Source organism: Artemia sp. Qi Xiang Cuo, chromosome 7, assembly GCF_049724085.1.
Source record: "Artemia sp. Qi Xiang Cuo chromosome 7, ASM4972408v1, whole genome shotgun sequence".
Taxonomy (NCBI): domain Eukaryota; kingdom Metazoa; phylum Arthropoda; class Branchiopoda; order Anostraca; family Artemiidae; genus Artemia; species Artemia sp. Qi Xiang Cuo.
Window position 1 is genome coordinate 61,242,996 of NC_142800.1, and position 22,369 is coordinate 61,265,364.

General features: G+C 36.1%; 2 protein-coding genes across 3 annotated transcripts in view; one reads left to right on the forward strand and one right to left on the reverse strand.

Moving 5' to 3' along the window:
- The window catches only part of LOC148950527 (ras GTPase-activating-like protein IQGAP3), a 171,841-nt gene extending 153,531 nt beyond the window's left edge, over nucleotides 1-18,310 (reverse strand). Inside the window, exon 1 of one of the 2 annotated variants that reach the window (XM_089092454.1) lies at nucleotides 18,179-18,310. The gene's annotated coding sequence lies outside the window, so the exon portion shown is untranslated. Of the gene's footprint in view, nucleotides 1-6,340; nucleotides 6,429-18,178 lie in introns of those variants that run through there. The other variant, XM_089092455.1, reaches the window with a different exon arrangement.
- Nucleotides 1-18,487, forward strand: part of LOC148950528 (uncharacterized) — a 49,730-nt gene extending 31,243 nt beyond the window's left edge. Inside the window, exon 7 of the mRNA XM_089092456.1 lies at nucleotides 18,209-18,487. Coding sequence (XP_088948582.1) covers nucleotides 18,209-18,412 — 204 coding nt within the window. The 3' untranslated portion in view covers nucleotides 18,413-18,487. The remainder of the gene's footprint in view (nucleotides 1-18,208) is intronic.
- The last annotated feature ends 3,882 nt before the right edge of the window (nucleotides 18,488-22,369 follow it).

Below are 22,369 nucleotides of genomic sequence, written 5' to 3' on the forward strand. Positions count from 1 at the left end.
CTATCCAGCTGTTAAAATGACCCTCTTTCTTTTTATTGTCTTTTCAACTAAATAAAATTAACAAGTTCAAAAAAAAATTCGTCACAAGAGAATCTTATCAAATAGCTTGTAAAAAAAAACCGGAACTAAAGAGTGACTTGGACCAACATTCACCAAAACTAAAAATTTAATTCTCGTGACAATTGCTACACCGGCAGTATTGGCTTTTATGCTAAATCTAAATATTTAGAATTCTTTCAGTTTATTGTTACCCACCCAAAATCTAAAATCTGAGAAAATTAGCCTGATTTTTGAAAAAGCCCCCCCCCCCCAAAAAAAAAACAACAAGCAGTCTTATTGAAAAGCTGTTTATTAGGTACATCATATCAGAAAACCCTACCGTAGAGGTTTCAAGCTCCAATCTTCTTTTGTTTTTTCCTAGGGCCGATTGCATCAAACCGAAAGTCAATGAAAATTTGGAGGGAGCTCGTTCAAACGCTTTTTTTTAAGTGGCCAAATAGACTGGACCAGGTGAAGGCCTTGTTTTCTTGCTGTTTTAAGGCACAAAACTACAGTTTTACCCAAAAGAGGATGACTTTGCAATCAATTTAAAATTTTGAGAAGCTAATTGATTTAAAAGTATGAATAACTATATTTTAGGCTTTCCAGTTGTAAAAGAAGTAATGCCACACGGTGGCAGTACTGGATTCAACCAAGTTGATTCACTTTATTTGTAATGACATTAGGCTACGTTTGGCGATCTGTAATTGCGTATCAGCTATAATGAGGGAGGTAAGTCATTGTATAGGTGGGGGTAGGGTAGATTTCTAAGAAAAAAGTACATTTTAATGGACAAACTGCTTACTCTTCACGAGGCTTCAGATAAATGTTGAAAGAGGTAGGGGGAGGGATTATGAATTAATTAAATTGTTTCGCTATACAGCAAAAATGTTACATTCCCATTTCTACCAGCACAGAGATTTCTACCTGATGTCAAGGTTCAAGCTAAGAATGAGAAAATTGCAAAAAGCAACAAAAATCCCAAGATTCCGGCTGGATCTGCTGCGAGATCCAGCAAAAAGGCAGACCTACACTTCCACTCTATCTGAAAAATTCCGAGAGATCCTGAAAAATCATTCTCCCTTGACCACTGCTAACGAGATAGACTCCCTGAACGAGCAGGCTTCATCAGCAATCATAGAGACAGCGAATGACGTCCTTGGAAGAAAAACTCCAAATGAAAAACCATGGATCACAGATGAGATCATTGCGCTATGCGAGGATAAGCGACTTTTTTGCAATAAATCCGACCGTCACAGTTGGGATACTTACAAGCTCCTCAAGAGAAGAGTAGAGCGAGAGATCAGAAAGGCACTACGTAACCACCTACGGAAGAAATGCAAAGACTGCGAAGTACTGTCCAAGAAGGGGAATAGCGGAGCAGTTTTCAGAATGGTACGCGAGTTAAGCCGGAAAAAAGAGCCGCAAACATCAGTGATCCTGGACAAAGACAGAAATGAGATCTACGATTCAAAGATGAAACTTGAAAGATGGAAAGAATACTTTAACGATAAACTGAATCCCCCAGTAGCTGCGGATCCTAAAATACTAACCCGCTTCCCCATACCCGACCAAGAACTCAGACCACCACCCCCACTCAAGTCAGAAACCGAGTCAGCAATCAAGTCGCTCAAACAACGAAAAGCCCCTGGCCCAGACGGAGTCACCGTTGAGCTCATTAACGTCGGATCGGATGATGTAACTGATCTGTACCATGCCATTGTGTCTGCGGTGTGGGAAACTGGCCACGTACCCCGTCAGTGGTGCAAGGCTGCTATTGTACCCATTCACAAAAAGGGGTCAAAGAAAGAGTGCGGAAACTACCGTCTGATCAACCTGACGAGCCATCAGTCACGTGTCCTGGCAAAAGTCCCACTTTGGCGCATACACGCAACAACTATCTTTGCCATTGGAGAATATTAGGCCGGCTTCCGACCTGGAAGATGAACGATCAATCAGATATTTGTCGTTCGGCAACTCATGGAACGACACATCAAATTCAACCAAGAACTCTACCAACTATTCGTTGATTTCCGTCAGGCATTTGACCTGATATGGCGCGAAGGACTATGGCATATCCTCCTTCACTACGGCATCCCTTATTAGATAGTCCAAATAATCAAGAGTCTGTACGACCAGTTCCGAGGCCAAGTAATAACCGTTGATGGGTTGTCTGAAGAGTTTACAACTTAGTCAGGAGTACTCCAGGGTTGCATCTTATCACCACATCTCTTCAACCTCTTTCTAAATGCCGTTCTGTCGATGATGCAGTCGGAATATGGCGCAACAATAGGAGGGGTGCTAATAGAGAATCTTGGCTGCGCTGATGATATTGATGTGCTAGCAAACACTACACAAGAATTGAAGGCACAAGCTGATAAACGCTACAATACTAGACAGCCGATCGGAATGGAGATCAATACCAGCAAGACCAAAGTCATGGTAACAAGGAGATGTAAGCTAAAAAACCCGTCCATTGTTACCATAAGCAGGAGGCATGTTGAAACGGTCGACCACATTCTCTACCTTGGTAGCCTACTCTCCTCAGATAATTACAATGTCTCTATCGTGAAACATCAACTTGTACTTGCTAGCTCTAGCTTTCGAAGACTAGCCAACCTCTGGAAAAGTAACCACCTATCCAACAAACTCAAAATGCGCGTATTCAACAGTTTAGTAATCCCCATAGTTATTTATGGATGTGAAACATGGACTCTGAAAACCGAAGACGAAATAAAACTTCTAGCTTTTGAGGTGAGATGCCTCCGTCGCATTTCTAGAATCAAATACACTGACCGAATCACAAATGTGGAAGTACGTCAAAGGCTTCAGTCCACTGAAACCATACTCAGTAAAATTCAGAAGCAACAACTGCGCTGGTTCGGCCACGTCAAGCGAATGGAGCCAAGCCGTCTTCCAAAAATTGCCCTTGAAGGATTCCTCCACGGCTTTCGCTCACGTGGCAGATCACGAAAGCGATGGGTGGAGAACCTCCACTTCGACATCGTCGAGATAGCCCATTTATCATGTATCGCACCAGGTGGAACGATGCACCGAGCCCTTACGCATGAGCTAGCAAGAGGAGTGGCCCCAAAACGTCCCGAGAGGATGGCCGGGACCTAAGTAAGTAAGTAAGTAAGAGGTGGATAGCAAGGCAGGTCATCATCAGCCCCGCCAGGAAATTTCTTTGGGGTGGCAAACACTGCAAGGAACTTGGTTTTCATCAATTTTAAACGGTGTTATTTTCTTTTTCTAGTTGAAGTACTTCAATATATTTAAACGAATCTATGTAATGTATTTACTGATAAGAAAATCCTGTTTTAGAGGTTCAGATGGCTTCAATTGTATAGAACATCAAAATTAGCACAGAATGTCCATCCACATAAACTATAATGCTTTTTCTCCTCTGACCAAAATTATGTTGTAGTAACGTTAACAAGGACTTCTTACCGAAATTACTGTTTATCTTAAATTTTTTAAGTAGCCCACATGTAAATTTAATCCAAAATTGAAATCGAAGATTTAAAAGTCGGGCAGCTTTGGAACACGTAAAATTATTAATTTACGTATTTTAAAAGGAATGGGCGAGAGATTTAAGGGACAGGCACCTCAAATTATTTCTTGGTTAAGCATGCGTATGGTTTTTAAAATAATCCGAAGTTAAATAAAAAAAAGCTTTTCAACTGAAAGCAAGAAACAGATTTGAAACCTATTTGAAAATGTTATTCTTTATATGAAGCGGGCTGTTTCCTCCTTAGCTCCTTGCTCTTTACTGTGAAGTTTGGCCTTTTTTCCAAATTTTAAAATAATTTGCAATTGGAAAGATAAGATTTTTCAAAGCACTAAAAATACTTTTGTTTAATAAGCAAAGTGTTGAGAAAGGGGCATTCCCGCTTATATACAAAGTAATTTATATTTGCTTTAAGTTTTAAACTTGCTCCTTACTTTAGTTGAAAATCCTTTTCTATTTGTTTAATTACATTTCATGAAACTGTAAAGTTTTATGAATACAGCACTTTTGGTAACGCAGAAAAAACGATTAATATTTCGAAGAACTCTGTTTAGATTTTGATGGGTAATCGAACAGTTCGTAGAAATGAACTGTAATCGTGAAGCGACCGGCTCAGTAGTAGCCGAAACTCTAAAAAACTGAATTTTGATACCAATTGATATGTCAAAAGAATTGGCTTATTATGCTGATCCCAAAAATACTTCTTATTAAGTTTAGTCTAACCCATCGAAAGCTACGACCCTGGAAAAATTTGTCTGATTTTCAAAAAAGGGGGAAAGACCCCCTTGAAGTCATAGAATTTTAATCAGATCAGATTCAGCGTATGAAAGAACCGTGCTGTAGAGGTTTCAAGCTCATATCTGCAAAAAAGTGAAATTTTGTAATTTTTGCCAGAAGAAAGATCACAGATGCGTGTTTACTTGGCTTTTTTTTCCATGGGTGATCGTATTGACAATTGGGAATAGACCATCGAGGGAGGGTTCATTCAAATGGAAATAAGATTCAAGTGCCCTTTTTAAGTGACAAAAGTGATTGGAGGGCCACTAGGCTCCCTCCCACGTCATCTTTTCCCAACACCGTCCAATCGAAATTTTGAAATGGCTTTTTTCTTCATCATAGTTGAAACGCCCAACAAATCTGTCCTTAGGAACAAAATGATCTCCTATAGCCTATAGAGAAAGATTTTTAAGTTGTAGAATTTACTCCTTCTTTTATTTATTCTTGGGAATATACATAAATTTTTTGGGTTGGGAGGGGAGGAATTTTCTGCAGGGAGGATTTTATACTGGGAGAGTTTTCCATGGAGAGGGAAGTTTCCAGGGGGGAGAATTTTTCAGGGGAAATTTTACACTTGGTGAATTTGCCAGAATCCTATACAAAATCCCTTTATATATCTTGCTTTTTCTTTACCGATTCAATTTTAGACGTGGAGATATTAGGGGTAATTGTTCGGGGTAAACTTTCGCCAGGATTGAATTGCCCAGGGGATATTTTTTGGGAAGGGGTATTTTTCTGTGGCCAGGTATCCTGGCGTTATTAAAAAAAAAAAAATCAGAAATTCAATTAAAAAACATGTTTTTTCAACTGAAAGTAAGGACCAACATTAAAACTTTTTTTTTCGGATATTTTTTTACAATATCAACAGTTTTGAACTTGTTTATCAAACACCAAAATATTTAATGCCTTTAGACTCAACTTCTTAAAAAAAAGTAACGCATTATCAAATTAGTTTGTTCAAAGTAAAACATTAAACCTAAGATTAAGAAAATCAAATAAAAATTTTAATTCAATATTTTTAATTTAGTTTTGGTTACCGAAAACCAATATATTTGAAACATTTATACTTAATAGATGTAAAAAATTAAATCTTTTTCAAGACGACAACTAGATAAATACAACCACTGCTGAAAAAGATAAATAACTGATAATAAAACCCAAAAAATGTATCTGTTTAGCGGAGAAGTATAAAAACTCCCAGCACTCCGTTCAGGGGAAACATTTCTGATTATGGTGGCTTCATATATCAGCTCATGGGCTCATGGGTACTCTGGCAATGCAAGCAAAAGTTGACGGCCTAGCAGAAAAAATATCATACAACTATAATTCATTCTATTCTGTAGCGTAAATCTTGATAATAAACTAAACTTTGATCTACGAACTTCTACTTAGTCACTGGCAGATCCAGGGATGGGCCAATGGGCCACCCCCCTCAACATTTTCCTGGCACCAATTTGGTCAATTATTGGCTCTCTTGTCACATTGCCCCACTCCCCAAGATTCTGCTCTAGATCCGCCCCTGTATTTAGTGATATTTCTGCAAATAAAAACACCACAATTATACGGGCAAATGAAATACTTATCACAATTTAGCAAAGTGTTTTTTTTTTACTTTTGCTTTATATATTTTAGTGCATAATCTTACATAATATTTTACCGAGAGATGAAGAGGTCTGTATAACGTTTTGACAAGAAAGTTAAAAAATTAGGGGGGTATTGAAGTTTCAAAAGTTGTAACCCTTTACTATCTATTCCACTTAGTCCTAGTAGAAAAAATGTTTGATAATACGGGATAAATACAGGAAATGCTATCAAAGCTAGAAAGATTCTTCTTTGAAGCACTTCTACCAAAAACAGTTGATGTTAGGGCTCCAAGAAGCATGGAAACTCGGGAACCGTTCCTTTGAAGCAACTAACTTAGTTTCGAATAGATATATTATTTTTTAATCAATGAATTCAGCTTGAATAAATTTTTAAACCACGTGCTATCATATAAAAAAATTAAAGCCGTACCTTCACAATTCTTACTGTTTTATCATTACAGTTCGTTTAACTTAGGTTTCAGCATAAGTGAGGAAGCAGCTGTTTTGCCTTTTTTTTTTCATTAAGATTGTTGTTACAAAATGTCGTCGTTTACAAAGATGAGTTTCTTATCATTTTTTTGTATTTGTCAAGTTCATTTTTATTTTGCAGAACTTGGAACCTTTTTAAAATCAAGACATCGATGATTTAGTCAGGCTTTTATGTTATCATTGGGATAATATGAAAACAGGACTTGTATTGGACAACATTTTTTGTTCTTTTGCTGGGAGAAGGGATCAGGTGAAGAAATATACTCTTTTTGGCCTTTTCAATTATTTACTTCACTTCATTGTATGGCTTCTTTTTTAAAACAATGCTTTATGCTGCAGTTCAGTGCACTTTTTCTAATGATTAATATAGCTATTAAAAGGGAATATCATATGCATATAAATTTAAGGGATTTGAGTGACCCTTTTCAAGTTTTCCGGAAATATTTTCGCTATATGATTTGGTTCGAGCAGCGAAAAAAAAATAACCAAATTCTTCATAGTAACGAATCGTAAGTAAATAACGATCCTTGACAATAACGAAAGCATAAGAGCCTAACTATTGATAACATTAGATCGAAAAATTAGCTTCTTATGATGATCCTAAATAAGTATTTGTTAATTATAATTAGGGCAATTATAAGTACACAATAAAGTTCTTATGACTACAGTAAACAACTTAATAAGGGGTAATTTTGGTAAAAATATGCCGTCAACTTTTGCTTGCATTGCAAGAGTACCCATGAGCTGATATATGGAGCCACCGTAATCAGAAATGTTTCTCCTGAGCGGAATGCTGGGAATTTTTTCCCCCTGAAGGGATAAATTTTTTGTCTTTTCCAGGAGTGATTGTATGTACCTAGTTGCAAATTTGAAAAAGATATCTTTTTAAATGGTTACGAAGTATAAAGGTGTCAAATATATTGGTTTTTGGTATTCAAAATTAAATCGAAAATATTTAATACACTTGTTCATTTGATTTCCTTAATCTTAGTTTTAATATTCTACTTTAACCAAACTAATTTGATAATGCGTTACTCTTTATGAACACTGAGTAGTCTAAAGGCACCATATATTTTGGTGTTTGATAACCAAATTCAAAATTGTCGATATTGTTAAAAAATATCCGTCCAGCGCTTCGACATTAATCCACAGAACAGACATCTGGAAGTTTATATCTTAGTTTTTGTAAGTAGGCTATTTTTTTCGTCTATTGTTTTGTGATTATTTTTTTTTCATTTTTATATACTTTTAGTTTAATTGATATACTTTTTCCATTGCCTTTAGAAAAATGTTTGTCTCTAAGTATCATTAAACCAAAAAAAAAAAAAAAAAATTTTCAACTGAAAGTAAGGAGCAACATTAAAACTTAAAACGAATAGAAATTATTATGTATATGAGTGGGGTTGTCCCCTCTTCAGCACCTCGATCTTAACGCTAAAGTTTTTCGGCACTTTAAAAAAAAGTTACGTATTGCTCTAACTAAACGACCTTTGTGTTTCAGAAGTGGTTTTTAAAGAATTGGGACAAAATTTAAAGAGTGAGGTGTTGAGGAGGGGGCAAATCCCCTCATGTACGTTATAATTTCTCCTTACTTACCGTCAGTTATCATGATCTGTTTGATTAACATCAAAATCAAACAGAGATCATTGAAATATTGATCTTTTTCTGCGTTACCAAAAGTATTGCTTTCATAATTCTTTACAGTCTTGTGAAAAGAAATTAAACAAATAGAAAAGATTTTTCAACTAAAATAAGGAGCAAGTTTAAAACTCCAAAGAAATTGAAACTACTTTGCATAAAGGAGGACTGCTCCCCTTTCAACACCCTGCTCATTAAACGAAAGTTTTTTAGTGCTTTGATTTTTTTTTTTTTCCAATTGCAAATTTTCTTTAAAAATTTGAACCAAAGCCAAACTTCACAGTAAAGAGTAAGGAGTTAAGGATGAGACAGACTTTTGATCTTTTACATAACTGAAGCCATCACAAGCTCTGTAATACAATTTTCTTATCGATAAATACATTGCATTCATTAGTTTAAATACATTGAAGCACTTCACATAAATAGAAAAAGAAAAATATTACCATTTGAAATTGCTGAAAACTAAGTTCCTAGCAGTATTTACCACCCCAAAGAAAATTCCTGGCGGAGCTGATGATGGCCTGCCTTGTTTTTTTCCCCCTCTGTGCTGGTAGATATGGGAATTTAATATTTTAGCAGTATAGAGAAACATTTTAATTAATTCCGACTCGTTTCTACCTTTTTTAACATTTATGTGAAGCCTCATAAGGAGTAAGCAGTGTGTCCATTAATATGTACTTTTTTAGGAATCTAGCCTATCCCCGCCTATAGAATGACCCCCCCCCTCATTGTAGCTGATACGCAATTACAGATCCCCAAACGTAGCCTAATTTCATTACAAATAAAGTGAATCAACTTGGTTGAATCCAGTACTGCCGCCGTTTGGCATTACTTCTTTTGCAACTGGGAAGTATAAAATACAGTTATTGGTACTTTTAAATCAATTAACTTCTCAGGATTTTAAGTTGATTGCAAATTCGTCCTCTTTTGGGTAAAGTCGTAGTTTGGTGCCATAAAATGCCAGAAAACTAGACTTTCCTCTGGCCCAACGTGCATCATTTAAAAAATAGCTTTAAATTTACGTTTTAATGAGCTCCCTCCAATTTATCTTGTACCTTTGGTTTGATAAAAACCCCCCTGGGAAAAATCAAAACAAATAAACCTGTATCTAGGATGTTTATTATTAAAAAAAAAAGAATGCGAAACTCCATTCCAATTTTGAAGATTGGAGCTCGAAACCTCTATAGTAGAGTCCTCTGATACGATTTTTTTTTTATTAAGCGATTTTAAATAAGATCAATCATAATTCTAGGGTCGCTCCACTTTTTTTTCAAATACTGGGTAAATTTTCTCAAATTTTTAGTTGTGGATGGGTAACAATAAACTATATTTAGAATCAGCATAAAAAAACAATACTGTCGCTTTCTGTAATTTTGGTTTGAATCTGATTTTCTTTTAAGATTAAATGCATAATAATTACATATATTATTGATTAAATAAAGCGATCCTTTTGACAGGAATCCTTGTTGTTTAAAATTTACTGTATTTTGTTTCATTTTGCATGCAATTTAATTGCTCTTTTTATTTGAGAGTTTTTCACTAAAAGTATTTAAAAATAAACTTATTCCTGCAAAAATAGATATCCTGAAATATATTCCCAGTCACCCAATCACCACTGCTGGTGTGGCGTCTATCCCCCCCCCTGGAAAATTTTCTTCTGAGGCCCGTGGTAAATCATTGTATTCTTTCTTGTCAATGTTTTATCATACATTTTTATGTTTTCCTTTAATTGATCCTTCTTCTTTTTTAAATTTCTATTATTTTCTCAATTTCTAAAGGCTGATGTTCAGAGGAAAAAAAATTCTACATATCTATCCACTTTTTACCTTTTTGGCGATTTTGTCTTTTAAAAAGGTGAGAGCTTGAAACCCTGCTATTCAAATTTTGCAGATTTAAGTTAAGGACCGCCTTCTAAGTTAAGGACCACCTTCTCCACATTCAAAGGATGCCCTAAAAAAAAAAATCTGAGAACTAATTTAAATCAATAATAGATATTTACTTACCCCCCCCCCCTCTCACTGATGAAAATACAAAACACCTTATATATTCTTAGGCTGCTATATTATTCAACAGCAGTAAACTTTGATCTCACATAAAAAATTCTAACACTGGTTGACACCAAAATGTATGCTGTACATTACAGAACTCTGTCTTCAACATAAATCTGCTAGAACCCATTCTCAGCCACTATGTCTTCTATCATGTCCAACCCAGGTTTGTTGAATCTAGAGCTGGATGGACTACAGACTTTAAACACAGGGTCTCATAATTTCTACCATTCAGAGCCAAGAATGAACCACAAAGATAAAAATCAACCAAGGCAATGAACAAATTACAATTGAATTGTTTAACTAAAAGGTTACCATATTGAGAGTCTGAAGTGGAATATACTAGCAAATATTCAAAAACTTCTTGATCCAATTCTTAAAGCTTATGATGGTATTTGACCTACAATCCAGTCCTTTGAACATATGGTAGCAGCTCTTACCTTAAATTGCAGCTACAAGCAATCTAAGGAGTTCTCAATCAATCAACAGCAATAACAAAAGAGTAACATCATGTCATTCCCCAATAGATGATATTTCTGAATGCAATATTTGCTACTTTTACAATGCACCCCCCCCCCTGTAATGGTTCCCCATACAGCCCTGATAATATATTTTTCTGTTGTTTATCATCTCTTGTTCCACTGTTTTTCTTTGGTTACAGGTATGTGAACAACAATGGAGGGAAACATGCTGCATATTAAAATGTACAAATTTCATTGTTTTACCATTTTCTTTTAATTTTATATACAGCCTTGGATAATATCTAGGACCCTTAGGGGGGGGGGATGTGCGTTTTCAGAGTAACAAATATAATATGCCAAAAAAACATAAATTTAGGAATCAAATAGAACTATCATTTTGTTATTGTAAGGTAATGCCCCAGTACTTGCAAAATGCCTAATCTTTGACAACATTTTGGTTAAAATATATGTTCCATAAACATGGACACATAGGTTCCTGATCTTGCATATGATGTAGATATATTCAGTTAGTTGGGATTGGTTTATGGTTGAAACTGTGTTAGTTACAATTGGCTGACTGCTGTATAGGTAATTTTTTTTAACATTTAAACTTATACATAAATTACACTTCCATTCTTGCCTAAAATTCAATTCTTCTGCTCTGCAGTACTTCCTTTTGACTTAATATATCCATCATAGTCTATTTATGATATAGATACTTTTTTTTTAGCTTTAATATCCTATATCAAAGATTTGGTAGCATTTTCCAAATTAATGCCTGAGCTTAAAGTGTGTGTCCAGGATTAGACTCTACTGATGACTATCAGTACATTTAAAATTGTTAGTGTTTTACATGGTTAATATATTCAAAGCAATCATGTTCTCATTATGAAAAGTTATACAAATCATATGGTGAAACAATCCATTTTCTAGGTGAAGTGACAAAGATTTCACAGTAATTTAAGCATTGATTTGATGATTAGCTAGCCAACTACTGGATATTGCACCATAGTGTTTTCTCAAGAAGATCTGTTCTCCAAGGCTGTTACCATAGAGTTCCGACCCCAATGTTAGTGTCGGCATTTGTAAAAATAGACTGGGAATACATAAAGTAGGCTGTATATTTATTGGGAGGTGGGGTAACAATCTATATTAGCAGCCCAGATAAGGAAACATTAGTAAAATAAAAACAGTACCTCTAGATTCTTTGTTTTTTACTATTTATGAATATCATATTGTTTTTTCTGACAATGTACAACACCCTTCCCCCTCATATAGCCCAAAGATATACATAAAAATAAAAAAAAACACTAAAAACAATGAAATTCTTACTATGTGATATGCAGCATCTTTCAATCCATCTGACTATTATGTTTCCTTCCATTGTTATGCACACTTTTAAATTATCTGTAAATGATGTTCAGTATCTGACAGATCTTAGATCCCTTTGAGATCAAGAGGTATAATGCTACTAGCAGGCTAAGAAACTTGTTTACCAAGAAATACAAAGCATTTAAGAGATACAAAGCAATGTAGAAAGATATTATTTATGGCTAAGTCTGAGACCATGTTGGGGGGGGAGGGAGTGCATTGTCATCCCCCCACACACTAAGCACACAATAAGGAATCTAATGGGTACTACCTCTATTTTATTGACAAGTTTCCGTCTGTAGGGCCACTTATTTAGACTGTTACCAGGGGTGGGACTGAAGTGAAACAAGTGAAGCAGTGAAGCAATAAGGAATATAATAGCACTACTCTTATTATCACTACTCATCTCAGGTTCTTAGCAGGAATTAGGTGCAACTTCATGGTCCATTTAAGGGCTTTAAATCAGATTTGCAGCAGAAATGACTATTTTATTTAGAAAGAGCATGAAAAATAGCATTAAGCAGTGGTTCACATTGTCCCTATATAAGAAGTAGAACTGTCTCCAAAGTTGATCCTTTAGCTTAAACTTCCAAAATATGTCCCCTGGTTTAGCCTTTATACTGATTTCTGTCCTACAGCCCTAATTAAGGTAAATATTTAGTACTTTAATGAATAAATGCATAGCCCAAATTATGCATACTATACTCATTGTGTTTTCAACAGTCCAGCTCTTTTCAGCTACTTTTATTTTATCAAGGTATTTCCCTCAGAGGAGCTGTAATTTTCCAGCATTACTATAACTACTTTTATTTACCTTAAATCGCACTTGCTAGCAATAGGACGAATCCTGTGTCCGCCAGCTTCAGTGATGATAGTTAATCATCATTTGTGGCGTCCCAAATGGTGCACCACGGTTTGTTGAGCCACTCTCTATCCACTGATGACTTAAACGCATCCACGCTGGTAGAGGTTACTGTTTTTTCACTAAGGGAGTTCCATAAGCTGACAACTCTATTTGATAAGAACTTGTTCCTTAGTCTGGTGTTGGCTCGTTTTTGGAATTGCTTTTGAGAATGACCACGAGTTTTGTTTGAATTGTCCAGTTGAAAAAGGCCAGGAATGGTATCCTCAGCATTTAGGAGCTTGTATGCTGTTATCACATCACCTCGTTTGCGACGATATGCTAGAGATGGTATTCAAAGCTTACGGAGACGGGATGGATAAGGGACATCATAGAGGTCTCTAATACATTTTGTTGCTCTCCTCTGGACTGATTCTAGAGCTGCTTGGTTTGTCTTATTGATTGGGCATGTAATACACATTCCAAACTCTAGCCTTGGTCGAACTAGACTCTTGTATAGATTGGTCATAACAGTTGGAGATCTGCTAGTGAACATTCTTTTGATTAAGCCAAGAGTCTGATTAGCCTTTGCAATAGTTGCTTGTGCATGAATATGAAATTTCAATTCGTCGTCTACCAGGACACCAAGATCTCTCTCCGCGTGGCTGCTGGAAATGGCATTTCGGGACCCATCCCTACAATCCATATGGTACTGAGTGTGTGGGTTTTTCTTCCCAAGGTGGAGAGTCTTGCATTTTGATGCGTTGAATTCAAGCCTCCAAATATTAGTCCAGTGAGTGAATGTATCAAGGTCCAGTTGGATCAACTTAATATTCTCTGCTGTGTCTGCATGACCAAAAAGTTTCGAGTCATCAGCGTAGAGGCTTACTTTGTTATTTAGGATTTTTGGCACGTCATTTATATATATATTAAATAAAGTCGGACCCAAAACCGTGCCCTGGGGGACACCACTTCCAACAGCGGCCACCTCGGAGAAAAACGTCCTTCCATCCTCGCCAAATACTTTAACCGTCTGTTTCCTATCTGTTAAGAACTGCATCACCCACTCAACCACACCGCCACTCACCCCAATAGCTTGGAGCTTGATTCGAAGTCTTTTATGGCAGACTTTGTCAAACGCCTTTGCCAAATCGAGTAGTATCATATTGACTGGGAACCCCTGGTCTAGAAGATTGGTGATATAATTATAAGAATCAATCAAGTTTGTTTCAACCGACCGACCAGACCTAAAGCCATGCTGACATGATGAGAATAGTTTATTGGTTGTCAAGTGTTTCAGGATTGCAGTGGTAACAATTGCTTCTAGTAGCTTCCCGACTGCAGAGGTGACACTGATTGGCCGGTAATTGCTTGCGTCCTCTTTGCTGCCACCCTCATGTATGGGGGTTATGTGGGCCATGCGCCATTCCTGCGAGATACACTGCTCATCAAGGGATTTCTGAAAAAGGTGACTAAGCGGGCCTGATAGTTCAACATGCAATTCTTTAAGAAGCCTTGGGTGTACATCATCGGGTCCCACCGAGTTATTTGGATTCAACTTTTTTAGGTGTGCCCCTACATCTACCCTATTGACTGTAATCAGGGGCATAGGGGTTATGCTGGTATAGGTGGGGGGGTCTGGAAGAGGGGCATTATCAGGTGGAGTAAATACAGATGTAAACTGCCTATTTACGGCATTGGCACTTTCTATTGGGTCATCTATTATACGGTCATTATCTTTAAGTCGCGTAACAGAGTGTCTACCAGGTTTATGGACTGAGGCATAATTCCAAAAGTGTTTTGGATTTAACTTGCTTGCTGCTCCTACAGCCTCCTCATGCTGTTCAAATAACTTTCTGGATAGATTTCTGACTTGATTACGTGTCTTGGTATATTTTGTGTAGTGGTTCTTATTGTGTATATTCTGTTTATATAGTCACCAATACCTTTTCTTTTTATTTCTTGCTTTCTTCATTTCTTTGGTCATAAATGGCAGTGTTTTAGGTTTACGAGCCCATTTTACTGTAGTATTTTTCTCTGAGACCTCTAGCAGTATTTTCTTTATCATATTCCATGATTTATCAACATCATCCTCAGTGATAAAGGACCAATCGTGCCCCTCTAACTCTTGCTTCATCAGATAGTAATCTCTATACACATGTTTGGTAAAAACTGATTTTTCTGGATACAGTCTAAGGGAGCATCGTATGGCAGCGTGATTGCTTGCACCAAAGGGTGGTAGTGGGGCCACGTTTAAGAGCGCTTCATGGTTGTTTAATATTACGAGGTCCAGCAATGAGGGGGGGTGGCCATACTAGTGCCTAGCTGGAAAATTTACAGATTGGTAAAGTGAATGGTTAGCTAGACACTCAAGAAATGGTGCAACTGATTTTTGTCCAGAATAGCCATTGCCATCTATCCATTGGACGGAAGGAAGTTCGAAATCACTGACCATGAGCAGGTTTCCTGTCAGCGCTACTTTTCTATCAATTGATTTTACTACTTCAAAAAGGGACCTCTCTAAATTAGGGGAACTCGGACTTCTGTAAATCGTACCAATCTGTATTGGCTCACCAGGTAGGTTTATTGATATCCACACTTGTTCTAGGTAAGGCTCATAATCAGATTCAATATTAATATTTCTTACCTGGAAAGTATCTCGGATGTATGGGACGATTCCCCTTCCTTCCTCCTTTGATAGGTTGCTGATTATTTTGTATCCCGGTATCTGTATCTGTTGTTCCGTCAGAGGGATAGCAGTCCTTTTTGGTTTCACTTCACAGAAGGCATAAATATCTGAAGCACCTGATGTAATAACACACTTAATTTCTTGAAACTTTGAAGTTAGACAGTCAACATTGCTTAAAATAACACTTAGGGCACTAATCTTCCCACCGCTTCCACTATCAGTGGTTGTTTATTATATTTCAGAACTCAGCTAATCATTGTTTTGTCCAGTTCTAGCAATATAAAAACACTCGTCCGACTCCCCGATAGCAAAATTATCACTCACATCTAATAATGCACTAGAAGAGAAACTCTGTACAGGTTTTGGCAGCCCACTTAGAGGTCCATCTGAGTTGGAGGGGCTGGAGGTAGCCAGTTTTTTGATACGATTTTGCCACCCCGAATCACAATATCCGTCTCTCCATTTGCTCGCCGAGCTTGGATCTCTTCATTTGCTTGGGATGTTTCCTGGAGAGAGTAACCACTAAAAAAGTACCCTCTTTTTCATTATTAGTTTAACAGCAGACAGTAAACAAGCAGCAGGAAGAAAAGAGTTGCACTGTAGAAAATATAATATGTAGGCTAGGCAATACACACCATAGGCTGATTTGGCATATATAGTTGCCTATTAGGAGGTGGGAATGATGGTGGGGAAGTACCTTAAGCATATTTAGGAATGATAGAAGTACAAGTATTTTACAATATTTGGTAAATTTATGCATATTCATAAAGTTTAGATGGGAAAAAAGAGAATACATCACTTGATGCCTTTTTTATACTCTTCCCAAATTCAATAATTGGTATAGGTCTAGATTAGGGGTTATTAAGAAGGAAACATGTTAAGAAACAATTCTTAATTCATAATATGCAGAATAATTGAAGCTAACACATTTTGCATGCAGCTCTGCTATATTTACCCCCCCCCCACACTAATGTGCAAATATATAGCCAAAATTAGATATTTACCAGGTATTCTCCCGGTGCATCTCTCTTGTTTCAACCCATGTAGGCCTGCCTTCAATGGCCTGCCCAATGGGTAAATTATATCAACTTGTGACAAGATAAGAACCAGAAAAACAAGAGTGATTGATGACAGAATGCATTGTAAATACATAATTTGGGCAATATACAGGTATGCTAGGAAGGGGGGTAAAGTATAGCAGGGCTGCATGCAAAATATATTCACTAGCCTACAAGTCTTCTGTATATTGTGAAGTAAGAAGTTTTCTTAACACATTTTGTTCTCAATAGTGATTAATCTAGACCAATACTCAATAATTGTTCCTGGAACAAACTCCATTTTGAGCCCTTAATGGGGCAGCAAGAGGCAACTTATTACATTGTCTATAGTTTTAAGACTATGGTGTAATATTAACAAATTAGTTAAAAACCAATTAGACATCAAAATTAGATTTTAAATAGGCCCCCAAACAACTCTCTGTGAGGTTTTAGTGCCATGTTAGAAACAAAGAAAAAAAAAAGAAAAAGAGGACACATCCTTATCCTTTTGTTCAAGGTGGGAGCTGTAAGCTTCATGTTTAGGGTTTCCAACAACAGTCAGGCAAAATTCTACTTTAGCTACTTTTGACTATCTTGGAAAGGGGTTAGGTTAGGAAAATGAAACTTTCAGGGGTGGGTCTACAAGCTAAAAGGTATTTTGAAGTACCTACCTTTACTCCTTCTCCCTTTAGAGGGTCCTGACCTTTTATGACCTGTGTGTTATAAAAGTGAAACCTTGCAAAATGGATCTTATGCTTAAATGAAGTACACCAAAATTGTTTTCAGCTTCACAACTTTGCTCAATCCTAATTTATAAGGTTCTAAAGATGTGCAAATACAATTCCTTTATTTTGAAAAACAATAGCCTATTGATATGGCCTAAAAATTCTATTCAAATAACAGGAATTACATTATCAGAACTAAAGCCAGAGAAAGAGAAACTGATAAAAAAAACTTAGTTAAAATAATGTTTTGTCAAAATTTCAATAGGACCCTCTAGAGGGAGAAGGAGTGGAGGTAGGTATTTTGGTAAATTTTTACCAAATCATATTATTGAATTAGGAATAAATTGAATACACTATTCAATGCCTTTTTTATGCTGATTACAAACATAATAACCATTTCTATTGGAAATGAATTTCAGCCCCCCCCCTAACCTAACCCCCACCCCCACATTTGTAAATATAGCCTATATCCTGAATTGACATATAAGGCATTGCATGGTGTACTCACTTTATTTGAAACTCAATAATTTGATTTGATAAAAAATTTACTGGTATTTCAAGATACCATCCCAGGACATACTTTAGCCTGTAGACCCATCCCTGAAAGTTTTATTTTCCTAACCTAACCCCTTTCCAAGACAGCCAAAAGTACAATTTTACCCGTGATTCCAATGGTGTAGCCTACTTTTAAAAATCTACAATTTTTAATCCCACAAAAATCTCCAAATTTGTTTTCAAAATAACATTTTAGGATCCTACAGAATTTTGAAGAATTTCTTTACTGATTTGAACTGCTATAAGTTTATCCTGGTTAACTTTGGCTTAGCCTAGCTGGTGTATTTTGCCTATTTAGACTAGGTCTAGGCCAGCCTAACAATCGGATCTATAGGCCTAGGCTACATCAATTGAGAAGGACAGAAGATAGGCAGAGCTTGGTAAAATAGATCTCTCATAGGCCTACTAACAAACCTTAATTTACTGGTTCCTTTCCTATTCCAGGTCAATTCAAAAGGTGCTTGGCTACTAGACTATGCTATTGAATTCACCACTAATGCTGCAGTGAATGGTTTGAGACATGGAATTCTTAAAGCAGTTCAACAAGCACTGAAGTTCGTTATTAATCAAAAATTGGATAACATGGACTTAGAAGCTCTTGTTCTCCAACAGGTTAATCAAATGCAATCTTCATTAGAACAGGAATGACTAATATTAAATTTGAATTTGTATGTTCTGCCAAACCGAATTTAAAATTAGAAAAATAAAATCCTATGAAAGGTTTTTAAAAATCTTACTTCTGCCGTATCTCGATTCCTATGAACGAAATGCGAAATGAACCAACCAATAAAATTGCAGGCGAATTGAAAATTGCAAATGGTATCCTGTGACAAAATTAACCTAAAATTTGCGAGGATAGAGAAAGTTTAATCTATGGACCAGAAAATTTTCAACATGAAAAAAGTTCTGGAAAAGATTTAAAGGCCAGTCCTTATGTAATTTGGCTTCTTGGAAACCACATGTCTCTGTGTTGTGTCGAAAAAAAAACAGATTTCTCAAATTTTTGCTGGCTAATTGACTTTCCTTCATTTCCGTGAAAGGACAAATAAGAAATCTTTTACGTGAAATTTTGAAGGATTTTATTCTTGGGACCAGAGCAAATGTTAATAGAGAATAAAATTAGATACAAGGGTATAACTCTCTTAAATTAACAGGTATATTATGCATATGATTTAATCCTAGCTAAAAGTGTTAGTACGACCAGGGATAGCTCGAAGCATCCAGGCAAGGAGGGATGAGATCCCTTTACTTAAGCAACACCTAGATCAAATTATAAGACTCGTGAAAATTTATTACACATTAATCTTATATCATTTCTGCATATTTAAGGAGACAAGAAAGATGCTAAACGGAATAAATCATGTGTAAATGCGTTACTAAGAACACCTACACTTGTAATTGCCTCTTCTTCAAAGTGGACCACGGCTGGACAATTTTGTTTAAGTCAATGCCATCAGTTAGGTCCTTCTCATTCACCAACAAAATGAAAGATCTAGTCAAGTACTTACTTGTACTTCCTGCGGGACCAGACATGAACGCCTCACCCGGCATATAGAAGACTCTTTATGGTTGACTGTTATTTGTCACGATCTTGTGCCAGCTTTTCAGAAAACCGAAGCCAATAGCTCTCCCACTTTCTGAAAAACTTCTGAAATCGACCAATGTTATCGAGGTCGTTTTCGACATTGTCCACCAATTTTTCAACTGACCACCCTGACGTCTCAAATCCTCAGGGTTTTTCTTCAACAGAGATGGTTAATGACTTCCATATTATGGAGATGAAGCGCCTTCAGTGGCCAAGTCTCAACTTCTTAGAAGATAGAAGGATCTAACAGCCGCTTTATAGACACAAATTTCTGTCTTCAAACTGATCTCCCGTCGGTTCCTCAAATGGCGGCGTAGTTGAGAGAATATGGCTTGGGCTTTGTTGATTCTGTTATGTACGTCAAGATTATAGCCTCCACGAGGGTCTATTAGACAGCCAAGATAAGTATAGCTATCGATTTTTTCCAATTCCTGTCGTTAATGTACAAGCTGATAATCGGACTGTATATTTAGGTCTATGATTTTAGTTTTGACCGTATTGATCTTCATACCCAGTAGCTGAGAGAATTATGCCATTTCATTTAGAATTTCCTTGGCAGTCGCTGGATCAGCAGCAAGAGCAACGATGTCATCCACGTAGTCTAGGTCAGACACGTTAATGCTCAATCCCATAATATCACCATCAAAGTTCGAGAGTGCTCTTTGTAGAATCTAATCTATACTATAGTTAAACAACAAGGGGGACAATATGCATCCTTGTTTTAAACCTCTATCCAAACTGAAGGGCTCAGTTTCTTTACCCAGTACTCTCAAATAAAATCAAAATCTCATTTATTTCAAAACGCTTGCACGGTCAGGCCAATTCTTGTTTTTTTTTCGTCAAGACAATAGTAAATAATTTAAAAAGTCTCACATTCAGTCACACTCAGTGACACGGTCTAAACACATACAATTTTCACAACGCTTACACGGTCGAGAAAATTAAAAAGACAAAAATTAAAATAAGATGTAACTATATATAAAATTAGGTATCTAAGTTATAAAGGCGAACAAGCCCAGACACAAAACTTTTTTCTTATCTTGCAGGGGTTGTAAATACTGGTTGTATTTTTGGTATAGGTTCAGCAACAGACCTTTGCAACCTTTTTCTACAAGGGAAAAAATCCGCAGGAAGTATATCACGGAGGCTAAGATTTTTCAAGATACCTTTTCCCAACTTGAGACTAAGTTGTTGCCTTTTTTTTCAAGGGTAACAAGTTTAAATTCTTGGAGGAGTGAAATATAGGGGACTTCAGGAGATTTAAACGCCACAAGTAGGGCATGGTACTGAACTCGCTCCAATGTTTCCGACTGGTCATGAGTAGGGGAGAAATGCCATTCTTGGCAACAATATTCTGAGAGCAGAATATTCTCAAGAGGAACACCACAACGAGATAGCAACTTCATAGCAGAGATACCCATATTTCCAAGTTTGACTCTGCTTCCTACTTCTTTATCCTACTTCATATCTGATGAAATATGGACACCTAGCAGCTTAATTACGGTGACCATCTGCTGTTGGTGTAGGGGCGGATTATAGGTTGGTTCGGTCCTTAAGAAAGAAATTGGAAGTACAACGGAAGAGATTTCAAATAAATGTCTACTTTTTCTTTGAATATTCTCGTTTATTTGATTTAAATTGTTTAATAATAATAAAAGATAACATAATAAGCTTCCGAGATCTAGATTTCAGTGAATTTCAGTTAAATGTCTTCTTTGTCTTTGAATATTCTCGTTTATTTGATTGAATTGTTTAATGTTAATAAAAAATATTATAATGAGGTTCCGAGATCTAGGTTTCAGGAGATTTCAGTTAGATGTCTTCTTTTTTCTTTGAATATTCTCTTTTATTTGATTGAAATTGTTTAATAATAAGAAAAAACAACATAATAAGATTCCGAGATCTAGGTTTCAGTAGATTTCAGTTAAATATCTTCTTTTTCTTTGAGTATTGTCGTTTATTTGATTGAAATTGTTTAATAATAATAAAAAATAACATAATATTCTTTCGAGATCTAGGTTTCAGGAGATTTAAGTTAAATGTATTCTTTTTCTTTGAATATTCTCGTCAATGAGCCCCTAGACGCATGTTGTATAAGTCATAAAAAGAAAAGAAAAGTAATCTAAAAAATGTGCATTGCTTAAGAATTCATTCAAGAAAGAAAAAAAATGCTTGAAAAATGTACATATCTACATATTAAAAACAATATTCAAATGTCACTATTACTCATCCATAAATTATGATTCCATAATATCGCTTTAACTTTAGCACAGTTTTTATTGTATCAAACACATTTAGCACTTTTGTGTATTTCATCAGGTAACCACTGTGCAAAGTATCTCACTTCATTTTTAGGCCGATGATATGTGCCTTCAAATCTGGGGCAGTTAAATTTTTCTAAATTATAAAGTGAAATAATAGGTTCACACTTTTCAATTATAATCTTGTCCGTAGGTGAATTAACTTTTACGAATAATTTCTTAACAACAAAAAAGTTACATTTTTCCTTCACTTCTTCCTGAACAACCTTCAGTTCCATACCACTTTCATTATATGACTTAATCACATGTTCGTAAAACCCATTTTGATTCATGTGGTGTAATGTATGCCCCCATAATCTTCTATCGTGTTCATACATATTGTATTTGATGTCTCAATGGTAACAGTCAATTTCTTTACGATGTTCATCTAGCAGCATGAACGCAGTTTCAAAAATAATGCCACAAGATGAATGTTTCAGTCCAATAGATTCTGTATCAAATAGGTCAATCATATTGCAGTCTTTTTTTTACTTGATCCTAAAGATTATGAATTCAAAGACACTTGGTTCAGAAACCTGTATGCTTGACCCAGAAAGTGGTCTGACAGGTTTTTTACCGGTCAAATGTCAATATAGCACACTACTGGTGATCATATTGATCCAACGGTTCTAGAACATTGGCAGATGGCTCATTTGAAAAAAAAATAAAATTTTTGATGTCCCTTTTATTTGACAAAAAAGATCGGACGGCTACTAGCAC